General features: G+C 58.9%; 1 protein-coding gene across 2 annotated transcripts; it reads left to right on the top strand.

Moving 5' to 3' along the window:
• The first annotated feature begins 953 nt into the window (after positions 1-953).
• On the top strand, positions 954-16741 carry NLRC3 (NLR family CARD domain containing 3). 2 transcript variants are annotated; one of them, XM_088064014.1, is made up of 19 exons: positions 954-1279; positions 6362-6504; positions 6974-7122; positions 8069-9812; positions 10387-10473; positions 11049-11132; positions 11378-11461; positions 11908-11991; positions 12098-12181; positions 12554-12637; positions 13345-13428; positions 13836-13919; positions 14021-14104; positions 14329-14412; positions 14907-14990; positions 15098-15181; positions 15332-15415; positions 15597-15680; positions 16096-16741. In XM_088064014.1, the coding sequence occupies exons 2-19, from the start codon at positions 6479-6481 to the stop codon at positions 16184-16186; spliced, it is 3189 nt and encodes a 1062-aa protein (XP_087920140.1). In that variant the 5' UTR covers positions 954-1279; positions 6362-6478; the 3' UTR covers positions 16187-16741. The 2 variants fall into 2 exon arrangements, with proteins under 2 accessions (XP_087920140.1, XP_014108001.2); XM_014252526.2 differs by having other exon boundaries at positions 6359-6504.
• Positions 16742-17859: the final 1118 nt, after the last annotated feature.

The following is a 17859-nucleotide window of genomic DNA, read 5'->3' as shown; positions in this document are numbered from 1 at the left end:
TAATTCAGATAAATGATGTGAAAGCAGGAGGTACAGCCCCGACCAGGGTTTCTGCACAGTCATTTTGGATGTGAGGGATTTGAGCTACAGATTGGCTGCTGGGATTTACCAGGTCCAGCTCCTGTTGAAACCACCGAGGAAATTCCCTCCAGAGGAAAGGTTTTAACCCTTTACTGGGCCCAGCATGGGGCAGGCACAGAGCGAGGCTGGGGGAGCCCAAAGTGGTGGCTGGAGGTCAGAATTCCACCTCTCCTCCCCAAACACACTTCAGTGGCCACGAGCCCACCCTGACCCCCAGCAGCTCGCCACCACGAGAGCTCTGTTAGCCACCATTTGCCTGAATGACACTGAAATTTTGACAGGATTTACAAACTGAGGGTTTTGTTGAACAAAAATGGAAAATAATGACCGACCCCACCTGCCTGTGCAGAGCTGGGGAGGGGAGATCCTGCCTGTCCTGCTGATCTGGTGCCTCTGGATCCTCGGTGGGATGGGATCCAGCTTTTTGGAGACAAATCCTAATTCCAGGGAGCACTTAGCAAGGGCAGGAGGATGGCTTTGGAGGAAAGTGAGGCTATTACCCTTTTATTCCACTCTTTCAAAACACAACTTTAATTTACTCACGCAATTATTTCTCTGCACAACCCAGTGAGGGGCAGAGCTGCTGCAAGTCCGGGCTCTTCCATGGGATATTCCCAGCGCTCCTGGCCAGTGAGGGGCTTGTGTAACAAAACCCCTCGGCTTTTCCAGGCTGAGGTGAGCTCACGGTTTCGCTCCAAGTGAACTCGCAGCAGTCTGGATGTTGTTGGGGCGGTTTTGTGGCTTTTGGGAGAAAGCAGCCGGGGAAGTGTCCGAGCACGGAGCGTCCCAGCGGGCCGGCCCCGGCTGCCGGGTTTCGGCGGATCTCTCACCCCGGTGTGCAGTCAGCAGCCCCACGCTGACAGGAAGGAAGATCAGCGAGACCCAGGGCAGGAAGGGGCGAGAAGCGAACGAAAAAGAGACAAAAACCACCGGGCTGGAAGCGGCGGGGGAAGCCGGACCCACCTTCCGCAGGTGCTGCCCCGAGCACCGCCCCGCCCCGGCTCCCATCAGCTGCGGGGGACACCGGAGGGAAGGGTGGCTTCCACCTCGCACCTGAACATCCCTGGAGGAGGAAGCAAAGCCCTGGGGACAAGGAGCTGAGCGGGACACGGAGGGGCTGCATCCTCCAGCGGCACCAGGATGCCCTCGCCCATCCCCTGCTCACACAGCGAGCCGGGCAAGGCGGCACGGGGCCAAGGTAGGGAACGGGGGGGCTTGGGGGGTTTGGGGGGCTTGGGGAGAACGGGAGGTGTCACTTGGCTGTCCCACCTGGGGACAAGGCGGCAGAGCTGGTGCTGTGATGTGGAATGGAGTCACTGGGCTGGGAGCTGCAAGGCACAGGTCCCTGGTATGGCACAGCATGGCACGGCACAGCACGGCACGGCATGGCACAGCATGGCATGGCACGGCATGGCACAGCATGGCACGGCATGGCACAGCACGGCATGGCATGGCACAGCATGGCACAGCATGGCACAGCATGGCATGGCACAGTATGGCACGGCACAGCATGGCATGGCACAGCATGGCACAGCATGGCACAGCACGGCATGGCATGGCACAGCATGGCACAGCATGGCACAGCATGGCATGGCACAGCATGGCATGGCACGGCATGGCACAGCACGGCACGGCATGGCACGGCATGGCACAGCATGGCATGGCACAGCACGGCACAGCATGGCACAGCTGACCTGGCACATGTCACAGATTCTGTCCCCTTGCCCGCTCTGCCTGCCAGGGTATGAAGGCAGCCCCAGCCAGGCTGTCCTGCCTGCCCAAAGCCTCGTGCAGCAGCTTCCCCCTCCCCTTAATTAGTCATTGCTGAACTAATTAACTTCCAAAGCATCCAAAACAAACTCCAAGATGTACCACCAATAGAAATGGAAGAGATTAGTGACACACTCACCTGTGGCACGGCTCAGGGAGTGGGGCAGGCCCTGGGGTGTCACAGGAACAGGTCGGGGGGCTGGAGCTCAGCCCTGCACCCCGCTGGGCACAGAGCCAGGGCACCAGACATAATCCTGCTGTTATTTAGGCACTTCTGGGCACTGTGTAGCCCATAAATGTGGGACTGCTGGAGCACAGGCTGGCTGCTGTCACCCCTGGGGTATCCCTGTCCCTCAGGCTTTGGCCAGCACCTGGAAGAGTTCTCCAAGGCCAGAATGGCATCGCTGGCAGCCAGGGGACACCTCCCACTCGGGATGTTCATGTTGCACAAGAATTTATTTCTGGAGAACTTGCAGCTGCTCTTTGGGACGCTCTGCAAGCTCAGGAAGGTTGTTCTGACCAAACCCGGAGGTCTCTGGGGCGGGTACCACATCCATCAGCATCCCTGGGGCTGGGGCTGTGACACAGACGGGCTGGCAGCAGCTCCTGCTCCATTTTCCTGCTGATATCCTGGTGGGTGGGAAGGGCAGGAGCTGTTTGCTGATCTGCTTTTCAATCAGCTGTTTGCACACCTGTGGTAAAGCATCCTCGGAGCTCAGGAAATGCATCAGCCACCATTCTGCAGCTTGTGAGGTGCGGCAGTGCCCTGCCAGGGACCTCATCTCCAAAATCAGTTTCATTTTTAGCTGGTTGGAATCACCCATAGACCCATTTGTCCTTTTTCTTCTGGTGAGATTTGGGATTGGCACTGCTGCCATCCTGCCCAGGGGCTCTTCATGGCCCCTCACCTCCTCTTTAACCCCTGCTGTGTCTGGGCCCTGTTATCGGGGTCGGGGTTCAAGGAAACAAAAAAAATCAAAACTCAAACCTGGAAGAGATTAAATTCGACATAAAATCCATTTGAAAATAAATTTTGCTGGCATTAAATTAAAAAAAATATATAAATCATATGTAAACTTAGATAACTGAGTTACTTGCCAGTCTGCAAGTGTCATAATTGAGTAATAATGGAGAAGGTATTTTATGGCATCGTTTAATGAGCAGAAATGAACGATGTGAAATCTCTTCGGTTCTGCCAAAAGGTGGCAGCCTGCATCCTGGCTTCGGGATTCGCTCAGCTGAGGGGGAACAGCTGGAGGTGTTGGGAAATGTTTTCACTTCCAGGCGGCTCTCTGACCTCCGAGGTGGGATCAGGTCAGGAGAAATAACCATAAAGAGCCCAAGGTGAGCAGGTGAAGGGGCCCGAGCAGCTCCCGGGGCTCCCTCAGCCCCAGCTCAGAGCTTTGGGGAATAAAAAGAGCTTTGGGGCTGCCTGGAGGAACCCCACAGTGGTGGCACATGGACAGGGAGATGGCCAGGCTGAGGTTTCCTGCGTGTTTGGGACATGGAGCTGGGCTGGAGTGGGCACCTCCTGCAGGTGCTGTGTGATGGGGCAATTTTTAGCTCGTATAAAAAGCTTTTAACCTTATGTAAATGTTGTAGATCAGTCCATTTTTGGATGTTTTCCATCTGTGGGTGCCTGCAGCCATCCAGGAGCTCTTTGGTGCCCGTCTAACCTTGGCACCCTCGGCCCATCCCCAGCCCAGTTGTGTCCCCAGGGCTCTGTGAGCTGGGAAATCCCACTGGAGCTGCCAACCACCCCCTGCTGCTGGTGAATCTCCCCACGAGCCCCTGCAGGGGGACAAACACACATTTCCAAGCGCTGAGTGTCACCTGCTGCAGTCCTGGTGCTGTGGGACAGCTCCTGGCCTGGCACGGTCCCAGGTCCTCAGCACATTCCTAAGGCACAGGGTGATGGATCTGTGTGGGGCAGGAGGAACACCTGGGAGGCAGGAAATGCCCTTTGTCTCCATCTTCATGCTGTGGCCACCTCAGGAGTGTCCCTTCATCCCAGGCTCCCTGCCTGCTGCTCTGGCCATGTCAGGCTCCCAGGAGTGAACAGAATTAGAGCCAGAGATGAGCAGGAGCAGCTGTTTCCAGCTCCTCTGGTGTTCTCTGGTGTCAGGAGTCTGAATCCTGGAACAGGATGGACACAGTGAAAGCCACAGCAGCTGTTTGGGAGAGGATTTGCTGTGCACGAGCTGGGCACCTTCCAGCACAGTGCTCCCAGCACAGGTTTTGGGCAGGGACAGGATGGGGTGGGATGTAGGGATGGTGGGACTGGATTTGCTGGAAGAACACATCAGTGTTGTCTAAACATCCTTAGAAAAGAGGATTTTCTTCTGGGCTCAACCTTTGGACCACACTAAGCAAAAAAAAAAAAAGTGTTAACGCCAAGTTCTCGGCGAGAAAAATCCCATTTCCCTCCCTGGGGCTTGCAGGTGCCATTCCCCAGTTTGGCTGGACAGCCTCCAGCCCCTTATCCCAATTTTCCTGGGGACACAGGCAGGGCAGGGCAGACACAAAGCTGCATCCCTGCTCCTCTGGCTGCCAGTGGGACACTGCTGGGTCGTGGCCAGGCAAAGCTGCACACCCGGGATGTGCAGGACGGACACCTCGGGCAGGACTCACGGCCTTGGAATGAGCTGGGTCCCATCCTGGACCCACCTGGATCTCTGTAGGGGTTATGGAGCTTGGATTTGGCTGATCCTTACCCTTCAGACAGGTAACTCCCTCCAGCCCCTTGTGGTGCTAGAGCTGCACCCAAAACTACTGGAACCAGAAGAAAAAACCCAGCCCTTGCATTATTTCTTCTGCTTCATCCTCCCACTGAGATGCCTCTGCACGAGCTGGCCCAAGGCTGCTGGTTTTTGGAGGAGCACCAGAGGAGAGCAGCAAACATTCCCTGGTGCTGGAGCAGGTTTCCCCCATCAAAGGGCCACGTTTCAGAGGAAGGGCTGCAGGGAGCAGCGCTGCAAGCAGCAAAAGCCCTTTTCATTCTGGCTGTGCTCTGGCTTGCACAGATCAGAGACAGACCTGGAGACTGCAAAGGCTTAATTGAACTTTCCAGGCCAGTTAGAGACAAGAACACATCAAAAGGTGAACATTCTGCTGTGAATTGCTCCCTGAGCTGCTTTAATTGATGCTCTCTTCATTGACCAGGCCGCTGCCTGGGGGGGATGAGGAAGAGCTGCTGCTGCCAGGGCTTTGCTGTGGGATCACCAGCACTGCCCGTGGGGGTGAGAGCCCAGCCTGCAGGGAGAGACAGTGGGCTCAGACCCACCTCCCAGCCCCACTGGGGCTTGTCAGGAACCCCCTGGGCAGGTGGGGCTGGGCTGGTGCTTTGTCACCCAGCACCTTCTGTCACCTCACTCTGTGGGACGTGCCACCCGTGTCTGCCGTGGCCTGGGAGGGACTCAGCCCTGGGGACAGCGTCAGGTCCCTCCACCTTCTGCACTCTTGTGCTTCTGGGGGGAGAAATAACCCCAGCATGGATCCCTGGGAGAGAGGATGAACAGGAGAGGTTCCAAACACCTTGGCCTCACACCATGGATCAGAAACTCCGCCAGGTTTTCCTGGCCCAGCTACATCTGTGCTTTGTCCCTAGGAGAGGTTTGACCAAAGAGTGTTACCTGTGCCTGTCCCTGAGGCTGCACCAAAGCCCCCACAGTGCCCATGTCCCCCTCAGGGCTGGGTTTGACAAGGGCAAGGCTGGCTGTGGGCAGGGACCCCCTCAGAGCCTCTGAGCAGCATGGAGGGGTTCACCTGGATCCAGAGCATCCTGTAGGGCAGGTGGAGGGGAGGAAAAATGCCAGGACACTGCAACACTGTGTGTGCATTGCTCCTGTGGTCAGCCACCCCCTGGGGCTCAGGAGTTCCCAGCTGGACATGGCTGGAGATGACTTTGGGGCTGGTGGAGAGGCCACAGCACTGTGCCTCCAACACAGGTGGAGCTGGGAGCGCTCTCAGGCACGGAGACATTTCCCTCTCTGCCTCTGCTTGAGAACAACAGGACTCTGAGCAGATTCACTTCTTGAAAATAAACACCAAACCCTCGGTGTGGTTTGGCAGCAGCTGAGGGGGAGGGGGCAGGTAGGTTCTCCTTCTCTGGGTGATGATTCAGAGCATCCTCAGAGCTCTGCAACAGGATGTGGTGCTGGCCCCGCTCAGCAAGCCCTGACAGAGGCTCTGGATGGGGGCAAGGTGGGTTTGAAACCAAAGCAGGCCCTTCATCACTGCCTGCTGCCCCACAGCTTCCTGCACAACACAGGGAAGAAGAATGTTCAAGCAGTTCCCAGCCCTGGTGACCGTGGTGACCCTCAGGCTGCTTGAGGAAGGTGCACGTGGTGGTGGCGAAGGCACCAAGTGTGCAGCACTTGAGGTCTGGGCCTGCAGTGAGGGGGACTCAGCCAAAAGCTGAGCAATGAACCCCTGGCTCAACCACACCCAGCACCACAACAGCTCAGAGCTGCCTCCCACACTGCTCCTGATGCTTCTCCTCCTCCAGCAGGGCCATGGACAGGGGCTGAGGAGCCCTGGCTGGTGCTGTGAGCTGGCCAGGGGCACACGGGGCGGCCCATGGGACCCTGCTGCTGCCACCACAGCGCTGCTCACCCCAGGACCGCCCATGTCACAGGAGGCCTCTGATGGAAGGTGAGGGCTGGCTGGGCTGATCTGTCACCTTGGGGAGCTCTGGAGTCAGAAATGGGATGAGGTGGGGCAGGCAGGTGTGAGCAGATGCAGGCAGTGCTGTACTGGCACCGGGGGAATGGCTGTCTCTGGAGAGAAATGATCTTGCTCAGAGTTTTTGCTCTGCGTGGGTTTGGATTCCAGGAGAAAAAGCCATTTCATGGTTCTGTTCTTCAGTCTCTGGCTCCAGTTTCAGTAGGTGCTGCCCTGACCTAACAAAACCTCCTGCCAGGGCTTTGGGATGGCATCATCACATGGAGGGCTTGGACAGGGCAGGAGGGCTGGAGCTCACCCCTGCTACCTTCAGAGTCAGAGGCAGCTCTGCACTGCTGCCTTTCCCTGTCACCCCTCATTCCCAGGGCTGCTCCAGGACCCACCTGTCCCTCTGTCCCTCTGTCCCTCTGTCCCTCTGTCCCTCTGTCCTGTCCCACAGGGGTCTGCATCAACCGGTACCGCCAGCAGCTGGTGAGATCCATCTCCCCACAGCTCCTGGAGGACATCACGTCCCCTCTGCACAGGCTGGAGCTCCTGAGGGCCAAGGGGGCTGCCCAGGTGCAGGCAGCGAGCCCCCTTCCCCAGCAGGTGAGCTTCATGTCCCAGCTGGCAGGGACAGCCACACCTCCCGGTCCCTGCAGAGCTTCATGGACACCTCCAGCTCACAGCTCTGCCCCCACACCAGTGTCTGTGTGGGGAACCCAGCCAGGGGGGCTGCAGGGGTGGCCTGGTGCTTGCTGGAGCACCCTGAGGTGTGCACAGAGCTGGGGGTGACAAGAGCTCTCTGCCAGGTCTGAGGGACCTTCCTCCAGGCCCCTCTGCACACCTCTCTGGGCAGCCTGAGGAGTTTTTAACATCCTCAATGTCCAGATCACACCAGTCCCAGCCCCAGGCTGGGGACAGGAATAGGACAGCTGACCCTGACCCCATCTGCTGCTGGCTGCCCCAACTCCAGGCTGTCTCTGCAGTCCTCTTGCCAGGAGAGGTTTCCCTGATTTCCCTCCTGGCTGGAAGGCTCCAGCCTCGGCTGGTGTTGGCTCCGAATCTCTCACACCATTATCCCTGGAGGGTTTCATTCTGCTGTGGTACCTGAGCCAGGAGAGCAGGACAGCTCCAGAGGTGGCCACCAGGTTCAGCCAAGAGTCCAGGTCATCAGAGAGTCCATGGCAATGAGGCAGGAATGGAGACAAGTTGGGAAGTCAATCGAGAGGTCAGGATCAGGCCCAGCAAGGGCAAGCAGGTTCAGACACAGACCAGTGGCCACCAGGCAATGAGGTCCAGGATTGATCTAGCTCAAAACAGCTTTAGCTGAGGCTGAAGGCCCAGGGCTGAGCTTAAATGGGCTCCTGACTGACTGTGAGGCTGATCAGGGCTCTTTAGGCCCACTGGTGCCCTCTGAGCCCTGCCATGTACCTTCCCACCAGGACTGAGGGCTCTAGGAGGTTTCCCTCTGCATGGGCATGGCAGAAAAGTGAAGCAGCTTCTGTCATCTGCCTTTGTGCTTCCTCCTCATCTGTTTCATTTGTCTGTGCAGAACCCATGGTGCAGAAGCACCTGGAGAGCCTCCAGAGCTCCTGTGGGAATGGCCTGGAGACAGGAGCCCTGCAGCGCCTCACCAACCTGCTGCTGGTGGAAGGTCTGACCGACATCCAGCAGAAGGAGCACGACATCCTGCAGGTGGAAATCACCAAAGGCCTGCCAAACACATCCCAGAGCATCCCCCTGGAGAAGCTGTTCCTGCCTCTCTCCAAAGTCAGCATCCCCCCTCGGATCTCCGTCACCATCGGCGTGGCCGGGATTGGCAAGAGCACGCTGGTGAAGCTGTTTGTCTGCAGCTGGGCAAAGGGGGAGATCAGCAGGGACACCACGTTCGTGCTGCCCCTCACCTTCAGGGAGCTCAACACCTACGAGAAGCTCTCTGCCGAGCGCCTGCTGTGCTCGGCCCGCCCTCACAGCACCGAGCCCGGCCCCATCTCGGCCGGAGCCGCCCGGACCCTGCTCATCCTCGACGGCCTGGATGAGTTCAAAACCCCCTTGGATTTTTCCAACGCAGTGGTTTGCACCGATCCCAAGAAGGAGATCCAAGTGGACAGCCTGATCACCAACATTATCAGGGGTAACCTGCTGCAGGAGGCCTCCGTGTGGGTCACGTCGCGGCCGGCGGCGGCCAGGCAGATTCCCAGCGGGCTGGTGGATCGGATGACGGAAATCCGAGGGTTTGGGGCTGCAGAGATGAAGGACTTCTTGGACCAGATGTTCCTGGGCAACAGAGATCTGTCCAGCCAAGTCCTGCAGCACATCAGGGCTAACAGGTCACTACACGTCCTGTGCACCATTCCTAGTTTTTGCTGGATTTCTGGCTCCTCAATCGCTTATTTCCTGAAACGCAGCAGCGACCGATCCCAAGAAGCGACCGTGGTCCCCAGGACCCTGTCAGAAATCTACTCCTATTATTTTAAAATGGCTCTGAGCGGTGACTGGCTGGAAAAGCCACGAGAAACCCTCAGGACTGAGCAGGCTGTGAACACCAGCAAGAAGCTGGTGGGCAGCCTGGGCAGGCTGGCCTTCTGCGGGCTGCTGCGGAGGAAACACGTGTTCTACGAGCAGGACATGAAGGCCTACGGCATCGACCTCTCCCTGCTGCACAGCAGCCTCTCCACCCGCCTCCTGCTCAAGGAGGACACGCAGGCCTCCACAGCCTACTACTTCTCCCATTTATCCATCCAGGAGTTCCTGGCAGCTCTTTATTACTACACGGCGGCCAAGCGGGCCTTCTTCGACCTCTTCACGGAGAGCGGCGTGTCCTGGCCCAGGCTGGGCTTCCTCAGCCACTTCAGGAGCGCCGTTCAGCGGGCGCTGCAGGCCGAGGACAGGCAGCTGGACATCTTCATCCGCTTCCTCTCGGGGCTCCTGTCCCCGCAGGTGAACGAGCTGCTGTCAGGGTGGCTGCTGGTGAAGGGCGAGCACGGCGGGCTCAGGAGCCAGGCCATCGGCGTCCTGCAGGGCTGCCTGAACGCCGAGCACGCCGTCTCCTCGCGCGCCGTCAACGCCGTGCGCTGCCTGCACGAGATCCAGCACACGGACACCGCCAAGGCTGTGGAGGAGGCCATGAGGAGAGAGAGCTTGGCCGGGATGCTCACCCCCATGAACTGCTCTGCCCTGGCTTATCTCCTGCAGGTCTCTGATGTTTGCCTGGAGGAGACAAACCTCTCCAACTGCCTCACCTACAATGTCTGTAAGAGCCTGCTCTCCCAGCTCCTCTTCTGCCACAACCTCAGGTGAGTCCTGGTGGGATTGCACCGGGAGAAGCGAGGAGAGATTCCAGGCTGTGGCTGTGGAATCACAGATTGGTTTGGGTTGGAAGGGACCCCAAAGCCCATCCAGTCTCATCCCCTGCCATGGGCAGGGACACCTTCCACTGTCCCAGGCTGCTCCAAGCCCTGTCTAACCTGGCCTTGGACACTTCCAGGGATCCAGGGGCAGCCACAGCTTCTCTGGGCACCCTGTGCCAGGGCCTCCCCACCCTCCCAGGGAAGAATTTCATCCTAACTCCAAATCTCTCCTCCTTTAGTTTAAACTGTTCCCTGTTGTAAGTCCTTTCTAAGTACTGGAGGCTGCAGTGAGTTCTCTCCCCTGTGACTCACAGTCCCAGGTGTCAGTGGAGACCTGGGTCCACCAAATGTTGTCCACCTGCAGAGAATGGTCCACCACCTGTTGTCCACCCTGGGGGTGGCACTGGGTCAGCTCTGCTTGTCCTTGAGTTCTCCCCCTGGGAGAGGCAGATGTCGTGGGGATCATCCTTTCTCCACTTTGTTCTCCAAACCCTTGCTCTTGCTCTTGTGTCTTGTGCAGGCTGGACAATAACCAGTTTAAGGACGATGTGATGGAGCTGCTGGGCAGTGTGCTGAGCGTGAAGGATTGCCAGATCCAGAGGCTCAGGTGGGAGCCCAGGGCGGATGGGATGTCCTGGGGAATTGGGGGCACCGCAAAGCCGGGGTGAGGGTCCCCAAGAATGTCTCTCCCACTGGCTCCCCAGGGTGCCTGATGACAAGAACAGCCCCACACAATCCCCTCCCTGCTGCCTCCTCACTGTTCCTAAAAAAATGTCAATAAATCCATGGGTTATCCCAACAAACCACTTCCCAAGGTCACAGCAGAGTGCTGGACACTCGAGGCTCTGCATGGAGCAGGGAGGGGACAGGGGACAGGCTCCTGACCCCCATGCAGGGAGATGCCTCATCCCAGACAGATGGGTTCCCACTTTCCCCACCTGCTGCTCTTCCCCAAGGCTGCACAGAGTTCCCCATGCTGCCATCTGAGCTCCTTTATAGAACACAAATTAATCTGATGCCCAGAAACGTCCCTGCCTGGTGCCCACCCCAGGAGAACATCCATCACTTTGGTTGTGCCATGAACTGAGTGCTCCCCACGGCCCCTCTCTGCTCACCATCCCAGCTGTGTCCTGGGACATGCCAGGCCCTGGAAAAACACCAGATTTTCCTTCTTCTGCGCAGCTTGGCAGAAAATCAGATCAGCAACAAGGGAGCCAAAGCTCTGGCCAGGTCTCTGCTGGTGAACAGGAGCCTGACGGTGCTGGAGTAAGTGTTCCCCCCTCCCCAGCTCCAGTGGGACACACATTCCCACTGGGAACCATCCCCGGCCACGGCAGGGCTGGATCCCGCCCGGCCTGACTTGGGGAGGGTCTCCAGCCCCTAAAGCCACCACCACAAGCTGCTGGCCTGATGTCCCACCTCAGCAGTGCCATGTGGAGGCATCTGGATTAAACTGGGCCTGTGCCAGTCCGGCTTTGTTAACCTTGGCTTTCCTGCCTGTCCCGCCCCAGCCTGCGGAGCAACTCCATCGGCCCCACCGGAGCAAAAGCCCTGGCTGATGCCCTGAAAAAAAACCAAATCCTGCTCTCCCTGAAGTAAGTCTCAACTTCTGGAGCACCTCCTGGAGCAGATCCCCAGGGCAGGCTCCCTTCCATCCCTCTTCTGTCCCACTGGGGTTTTCCCAAGCTCCAAGGGCCAGCACATGGGGACATCCTGGGCAAACCCGGGGTCAGTGCTGGGCAGTGAACACGAGTGCAGCTGGCACAGACCCAAGGACTGCCCTGGGCCAGAGAGCTGGGATTCTCCTGCCTCTTGGCTTCAGTGGGGTGGGGTTGAGGTTCAGGTTGAGGTCCTTCTGTGCACGGGAGCTCTCAGGGTGCTGTTTCACGGAAGAAGGAATATCCCATGGGAGAGGAGGGAAGGACACTCCTGGTCAGGGATGCCTGGGGGTCAGACCCTTTTCTCAAACCCCAGGGCAGGTGAGCACTGCCCTGCAGCCCCTGGAAGCATCCACACATGGCTTCACTCCTGTCTCCCACAGCCTCCAGCACAACTCCATCAAGGAGCACGGGGCCACCTTCCTGGCTGAGGCCCTGCTGACCAACCACGGGCTGGTGACCCTGCAGTGAGTGACCCGGACGTGGTGTCCCCCTGCAGCCCCCAGCAGGCTGCAGTGCCACCGATGGGGATGTGGCACCTGCCATTCACAGGTGCCTTGCTCACCCTTGCAGCCTGCAGAAAAACGCCATCGGAGCCCAGGGCGCCCGGGAAATCGCGGAGGCGCTGAAGCAGAACCGCAGCCTGAGGGAGCTGATGTGAGCACCATGAGGTGGAGGGATGGCTGTGCCAACACCACAAATCCTGGGATCTGTGGGCAGGAATGGCAGGAAAGGGGCAGGAGCACGTGGCAGGCAGGAGGGTTTGGAGGTTTGGAGATGCTCTCTGTATCTCCAGGAATGCAGGGAGCCACATAAAGAAAGGAGAAGCCATTTCCCCTCTGGCAGATCCCTCTGCAGCAGGGCTGGGGAAACATTAAAAGCTATTCCAGCTCAAACCAGGCACGAGAACAGAGGTGTACGTAGGTGGGGAATGAGGTGGCAGCGAGTTCATGCTCGTTGCTGCAGCAGGAAGAGCCTGGGGGAGGTGAATCCCTTGCTGCCAGTTCCAAACTTCTTCTTCTGTCTCAGACTCTCGAGCAACTCAGTGGGAGACAACGGCTCCATCGCCTTGGCCGAAGCTCTCAGGGTGAACCACAGCCTGCAAAGCCTTGAGTAAGTTCCCCCTCCTTGACAACAGAGCCCAGCCTCTTCCTTCCAGCAAAATCTGCCACCCCTCAAGCCCTCAGCTCCTCCCCGTGTCTGTCCCACTCCACATTCCCTGGATGTGCAGGCTGGAACACAATGAGGCAGCTCCAGCAGCAGCCAGGCTGGCCCTGCCTGCACCAAGGGGCACTGACAGAATTAATCCTAAAACCCAGTGATGACTTCTTATTCTGGCTTGGGGGAAATCAGTAGCTTTGGATGTTCTCTCTCTCAAAAGTGTTGGGAATTGGCTAAGGAGGGAGGTAATGGGGCCTGGCAGAGTCAGGCTGGAATGGTGCAACCTTCATTCCCCATGGGAACAGCACCTGGAGACAAGGGCTGATGGCTCCTGGTGATGAGTGGCTAAGCCCTGGTTCTGTCCCTGTGACAAGGATCCCAAACCCATGGGAGCCACATGTCCAGCTGAGGCAGCAGCCTCGGTGACAGGTGACAAGGCTGCCCTGAAGTGCTGGCAAACCCTGTCCCTTCTGCTTGCTGGGCTGGTGCTGCTGAGTCAGCAGGAATGGCTGAGCCCCCCCTGATGCTCCAGTGCTGCTCCTTCCTGCCCCTGTTCCCTTTCCTCAGTGAAAGGGGCACTTTGCACCCCAAACATGACCCTGCAGCCCAGCTGTGATGCCAGGACTGGCCCATCCTCACACCCTCCCCGTTTGTCTCAGTCTCCAGAGCAACTCCATCAGCAGCACAGGGGTCACAGCGCTGACAGCAGCTCTCTGCTCCAACAAGGGACTCCTCAGCCTCAAGTAAGTGACAGTCCCTCCAGCCACCCTGGCCAAAAGCTGCTGCTGGGACCTGGGAGCTTTCCAGCAGCCTGGGCTTGTGCCTGGTTGTTTCCACAAGTGCTCTGAGATGCTGAAAGCAGCTTTGCTCCCTCCTCCAGCTGTGAGGAATTTCTCTCTGTCTTTATCTTTCTCCCTTTGGGACAATATTCATTCAGCCTTGGATGGCAGCAGGGATGGGAGGCTGGCAAAAAGCCCTGGAGCCCACAGGAAACACAGGGAACGGAGCTGCAGGAGCTGCTGGGGGTGGTCTCAGACAAGCTGCTCTCCTCAATCCATGGCCTCAGCCCCAGAGCAGGAGGGGGCAGTGGGGGAGCAGCTGATCCAGCCCTGCCTTGGCTGCTCCTCCCCAGCCCCGTGTCTTTCCCCAGCCTCCGGGAGAACTCCATCAGCAAGGAGGGCGGTCCCGCCATCGCCCGCGCCCTGCGGAGCAACAGCACCCTCAGGAAGCTGGAGTGAGTGCCACGGGCCCCAGGAGGGCAGCCAGACCCTCATGGTGCCCCCCTGGAGCTGTCCCCAGCTTTTCACGTGTCACTTGACTCCTGTGTCCCCCCAGCTTGGCGGCCAACCTGCTGTACGATGACGGGGGCAAGGCCATCGCCTTGGCCATCAAAGAGAACCGGGCACTCACGTCCCTCCAGTGAGTTTCCCCCTGGGCCTGGCTGGGTTTGAAGCCCCTTGCATGGACATGGCCAGGGACACTTCTCCTGGCCCTCAGCCCCTCCGGGCTGGGACAGTGGCACCCCTGGGTCACTCCATGGGAGGGGTGCTGTGACATCCTGGGTGCAGATGGATGTGGAGCCTGGATGGGTCAGGGCTCTCTCACAGCCCAAGGCTTCACCTCTCATTTTCTCCTGTTTGCAGCTTGCAGTGGAACTTCATCCAGGCCAAAGCAGCCATGGCCCTGGCACAAGCACTACAGTCCAACAGCAGCCTGGCCAGCCTCGAGTAAGTGGGGACGTGGGTGGATCGGTGCTGGGCACTACTGGAAGGGCCCTTAAAGCTCGTCCAGTGCCACCCCTACCATGGCAAGGACACCTTCCACTATCCCAGGCTGCTCCAAGCCCCATCCAGCCTGGCCTTGGACACTTCCAGGGATCCAGGGGCAGCCACAGCTTCTCTGGGCACCCTGTGCCAGGGCCTGCCCACCCTCCCAGGGAACAATTCCTTCCCAATATCCCATCCATCCCTGTCCTCTGGCAGTGCAAACCCTTGTTCCTCTGGAGCTCTCCTGGAGCCCCTTTAGGCCCTGGAAATCTCCTCTGTCCCCATTGTGTGTCCCTGGCTGTGTCCCCATTGCGTGTCCCTGGCTAGGGATGCTCTGAATGTCTTGTGGCCCAGGAGCTCTCCCAAGCCATTTGGGAATGCTGGGCCCTGTGCTGGCTGCCCTGTCCCTGCTCCTGATTCCCAGGCCATGGGCACACACAACACTTCTGTCCCAGCCTGCAGGAGAACGCCATCGGAGACGAGGGAATGGCCGCCCTGTCCGCTGCACTCAAGGTCAACACCACCCTGGCAGATCTCCAGTGAGTACCCAGGCTGCAGCAGGACCCTGGTGCCACAGCCTAATTATCCTAATTAACACCCCATGGCCACCTCAGGACAGTGCTGAAGGGTCCCTGTTCCCTTGCAGCCTGCAAGTGGCTTCAGTTGGCGCGGCCGGTGCCCAAGCCCTGGCAGAAGCCTTGATGGTCAACAAGAGCCTGCAGATCCTGGAGTAAGAGCTCCGTGGGGCCACCAAGTGCCCACGGCTGTGCCACTGATCCCTGGGGCGTCTGAGAGCCTGGCCCTTGGCTCAGCACTGTCCTGCCCTCGCAGGGTGATCTCAGAGCTGTCCCTGCTTCCTCACCCCTGCCTTTCTTTGCAGCCTGCGGGGAAACTCCCTGGGCCTGGCGGGGGCCAAGGCCGTGGCCAACGCGCTGAAGGTGAACCGCAGCCTCCGCCGGCTCAAGTGAGTATCCCACTGCCAGGCTGAGCCAGGAACATTCCCTGTCCTTTCCAGACATAGGGAAGAGCGACGGGGTGGCCAAGCCAGTGGTTCTCAGAAGGGCAAACCCCGAGCAGGTGGCTTTTCCCAATGCCCAACCCATGCATTCCCTCCTGGTGCTGTCTGACCCTCCTGCCTCCCACAGCCTGCAGGAAAACTCCCTGGGCATGGACGGAGCCATCTGCATCGCCACCGCCCTGAAGGGCAACCACGGCCTCACCTATGTCAAGTAAGTGGCTGCTGCAGTGGGTGGGGGAGACCATGGGAACCATCCAGAACCTTCCTCACTGCCAGCACTGCCCATTCCTGGCTGCCCCACAGGGCAGGGGCGCCCTGTGCTCCTCCCAGTGTGACAGCCACCACTCCCACACAGCTCCAGACCCCTCAGTGCCTCTCCAGGGATGCCTCTGGGCCAAAAACCACCTCAAGAGACAGATACACACCAGAACGTTCCAGGGGAGAGGTGGCTCAGCCCCTCCAGCTGTCCGGGGCTGTCTCCAGCTCCTCCCTTGGCTGCCCCAGGGTTCCCAAAGTGCCCTTGAGCAGGGTCCTGGCACAGGTGATGCTGGGGTGAAGCAGGGCAGCATCTCCTGTCCCCCAGCCCTGCCTCACGCCCCAGCCTGAGCTCCTGTCTTTGCTCCCAGCCTGCAGGGGAATCGCATTGGGCAGTCGGGAGCCAAGGTGATCTCGGACACCATCCGGACAAACTCGCCCGACTGCGTCGTGGACGTGTGAGGGGCCCTGGCTGCAGCGAGGGGGGCCCGGGGGTCCCTCTGCCCTGCTGACTGCAGGGAGCTCCTTGGTGCCCATCTCAGGGATGAGAACTGGGGCAAGGAAAGCTCCTGAGCTCCTGGCACGGCCCAGGAGGACCGAGGGTGTTGGGTCAGGAGCGTGGGAGGGTCAATGCTGAAAGCTGAGGGATGTGTTATGTCCGTGTCTGGGCTCATCCAGGCCCTGATGAAATGGGGGAAATGCAAAAAGGAGTGAGGAGGGGCAGATTCCACATGCCAGACCTCGATTGTGGATGGTTTATCTGCTGGTGGCAGCAACTCTTCCTGTGATCTTCCTGGTGCTTTGTCACCCCTGGCTCCCCTTGAAATCCCAGATGGACACGAGATTTGCTGCTGCCTTGCTCAGGGTGTGGTGCTGTGACCCTGGGCACTAGCAGGTCCTGGCTGACACACCTGAAGTGGTTGGTAGAGCTGTTCTCTGTGCAAGAGTGAGGTAACCCAAGGCATAGGAGTGGAACTGTCTAGAAAGACCTTGGAAAATAAAGAGTCCTCAGGAAAATGGAGGAGTAGGGGGGTGAATGTAAGAGGAACTGCACTGCCCGAGGCTGGGCTGTCCCCAGCACATCTTGGTGCTACACCAGGACTGCCTCAGCTCAAAGTTCTGCCTCTCAGCTTCAGGATAGAGCTCTTGGATCTCCTGCTGCTGCTGTCACCTGTGTTCTGTGACTTTGGGGTGTCCCAGCTGCAAGGTCTGTCCCTAGCAGGTCACCTTTAGACTGGGAGTGCAAAGGTGGTACCTTGGTGTGTGTGGCAGAGCCAGTGACTCTCCAGAGGTGCCAGGTTTGAGGTGACCCTGTGAACCCTCAGAGCCCCCTGAAGCCACTGTCCCCTGTCCCCAGCCCAGCCAGGACACGGTGCCACACTCAGGGCAGCCAGTGGCTGCTGCAGGGACCTGGGGGCTGATCCCACAAACACTGGGCTGAGCTCTGCAGATGTAAATACTCAGGAATAAATTAGTTCTTGGATGAGAAGATGCCTGGTGCAGCCTTGCTCTTGCACTGCAGGACATTTGAACTGAGAGCTCAATTCAGTGGCACAGGGGCTGCTGCTGCTGCTGCTCCTGGCACAAGCCCCTGCACCACCAGCAGTGGCCTTGCCAAATGGCTGCTGGCTGTGCTGGAGGCTGGGTGGCAGTGCTGCCTGGGGAGAGAGGCTCTGGCTCTGTGCACACCAGGTATGGAGTCACTTTTCCATCTGGGCCTTCAGTACAGGACTGGAAAACTGACTGCAACTGCAGCCCACACTGGGAGGCTGGGCCTGGTCTCGGGGGTCAGATCATCACAGAATGGGTCGGGTTGGAAGGAACCTCAAAGCCCATCCCATTCCCCCCTGCTGCCGTGGCCAGGGACACCTTCCACTGTTCCTCCAAGCCCCATCCAGCCTGGCCTTGGACACTTCCAGGGATCCAGGGGCAGCCACAGCTTCTCTGGGCACCCTGTGCCAGGGCCTGCCCACCCTCCCAGGGAACAATTCCTTCCCAATATCCCATCCATCCCTGCCCTGTGGCAGTGGAAGCCATTCCCTGTGTCCTGTCCCTCCATCCCTTGTCCCAAGTCCCTCTGCAGCTCTCCTGGAGCCCCTTTAGGCCCTGGAAGGGCTCTGAGCTGTCCCTGGAGA

Source organism: Pseudopodoces humilis, chromosome 18, assembly GCF_049639895.1.
Source record: "Pseudopodoces humilis isolate 2021_Gansu_Grassland_sample_001 chromosome 18, ASM4963989v1, whole genome shotgun sequence".
Classification (NCBI taxonomy): Eukaryota; Metazoa; Chordata; class Aves; order Passeriformes; family Paridae; genus Pseudopodoces; species Pseudopodoces humilis.
This window is presented reverse-complemented; position numbering and strand designations above follow the sequence as displayed.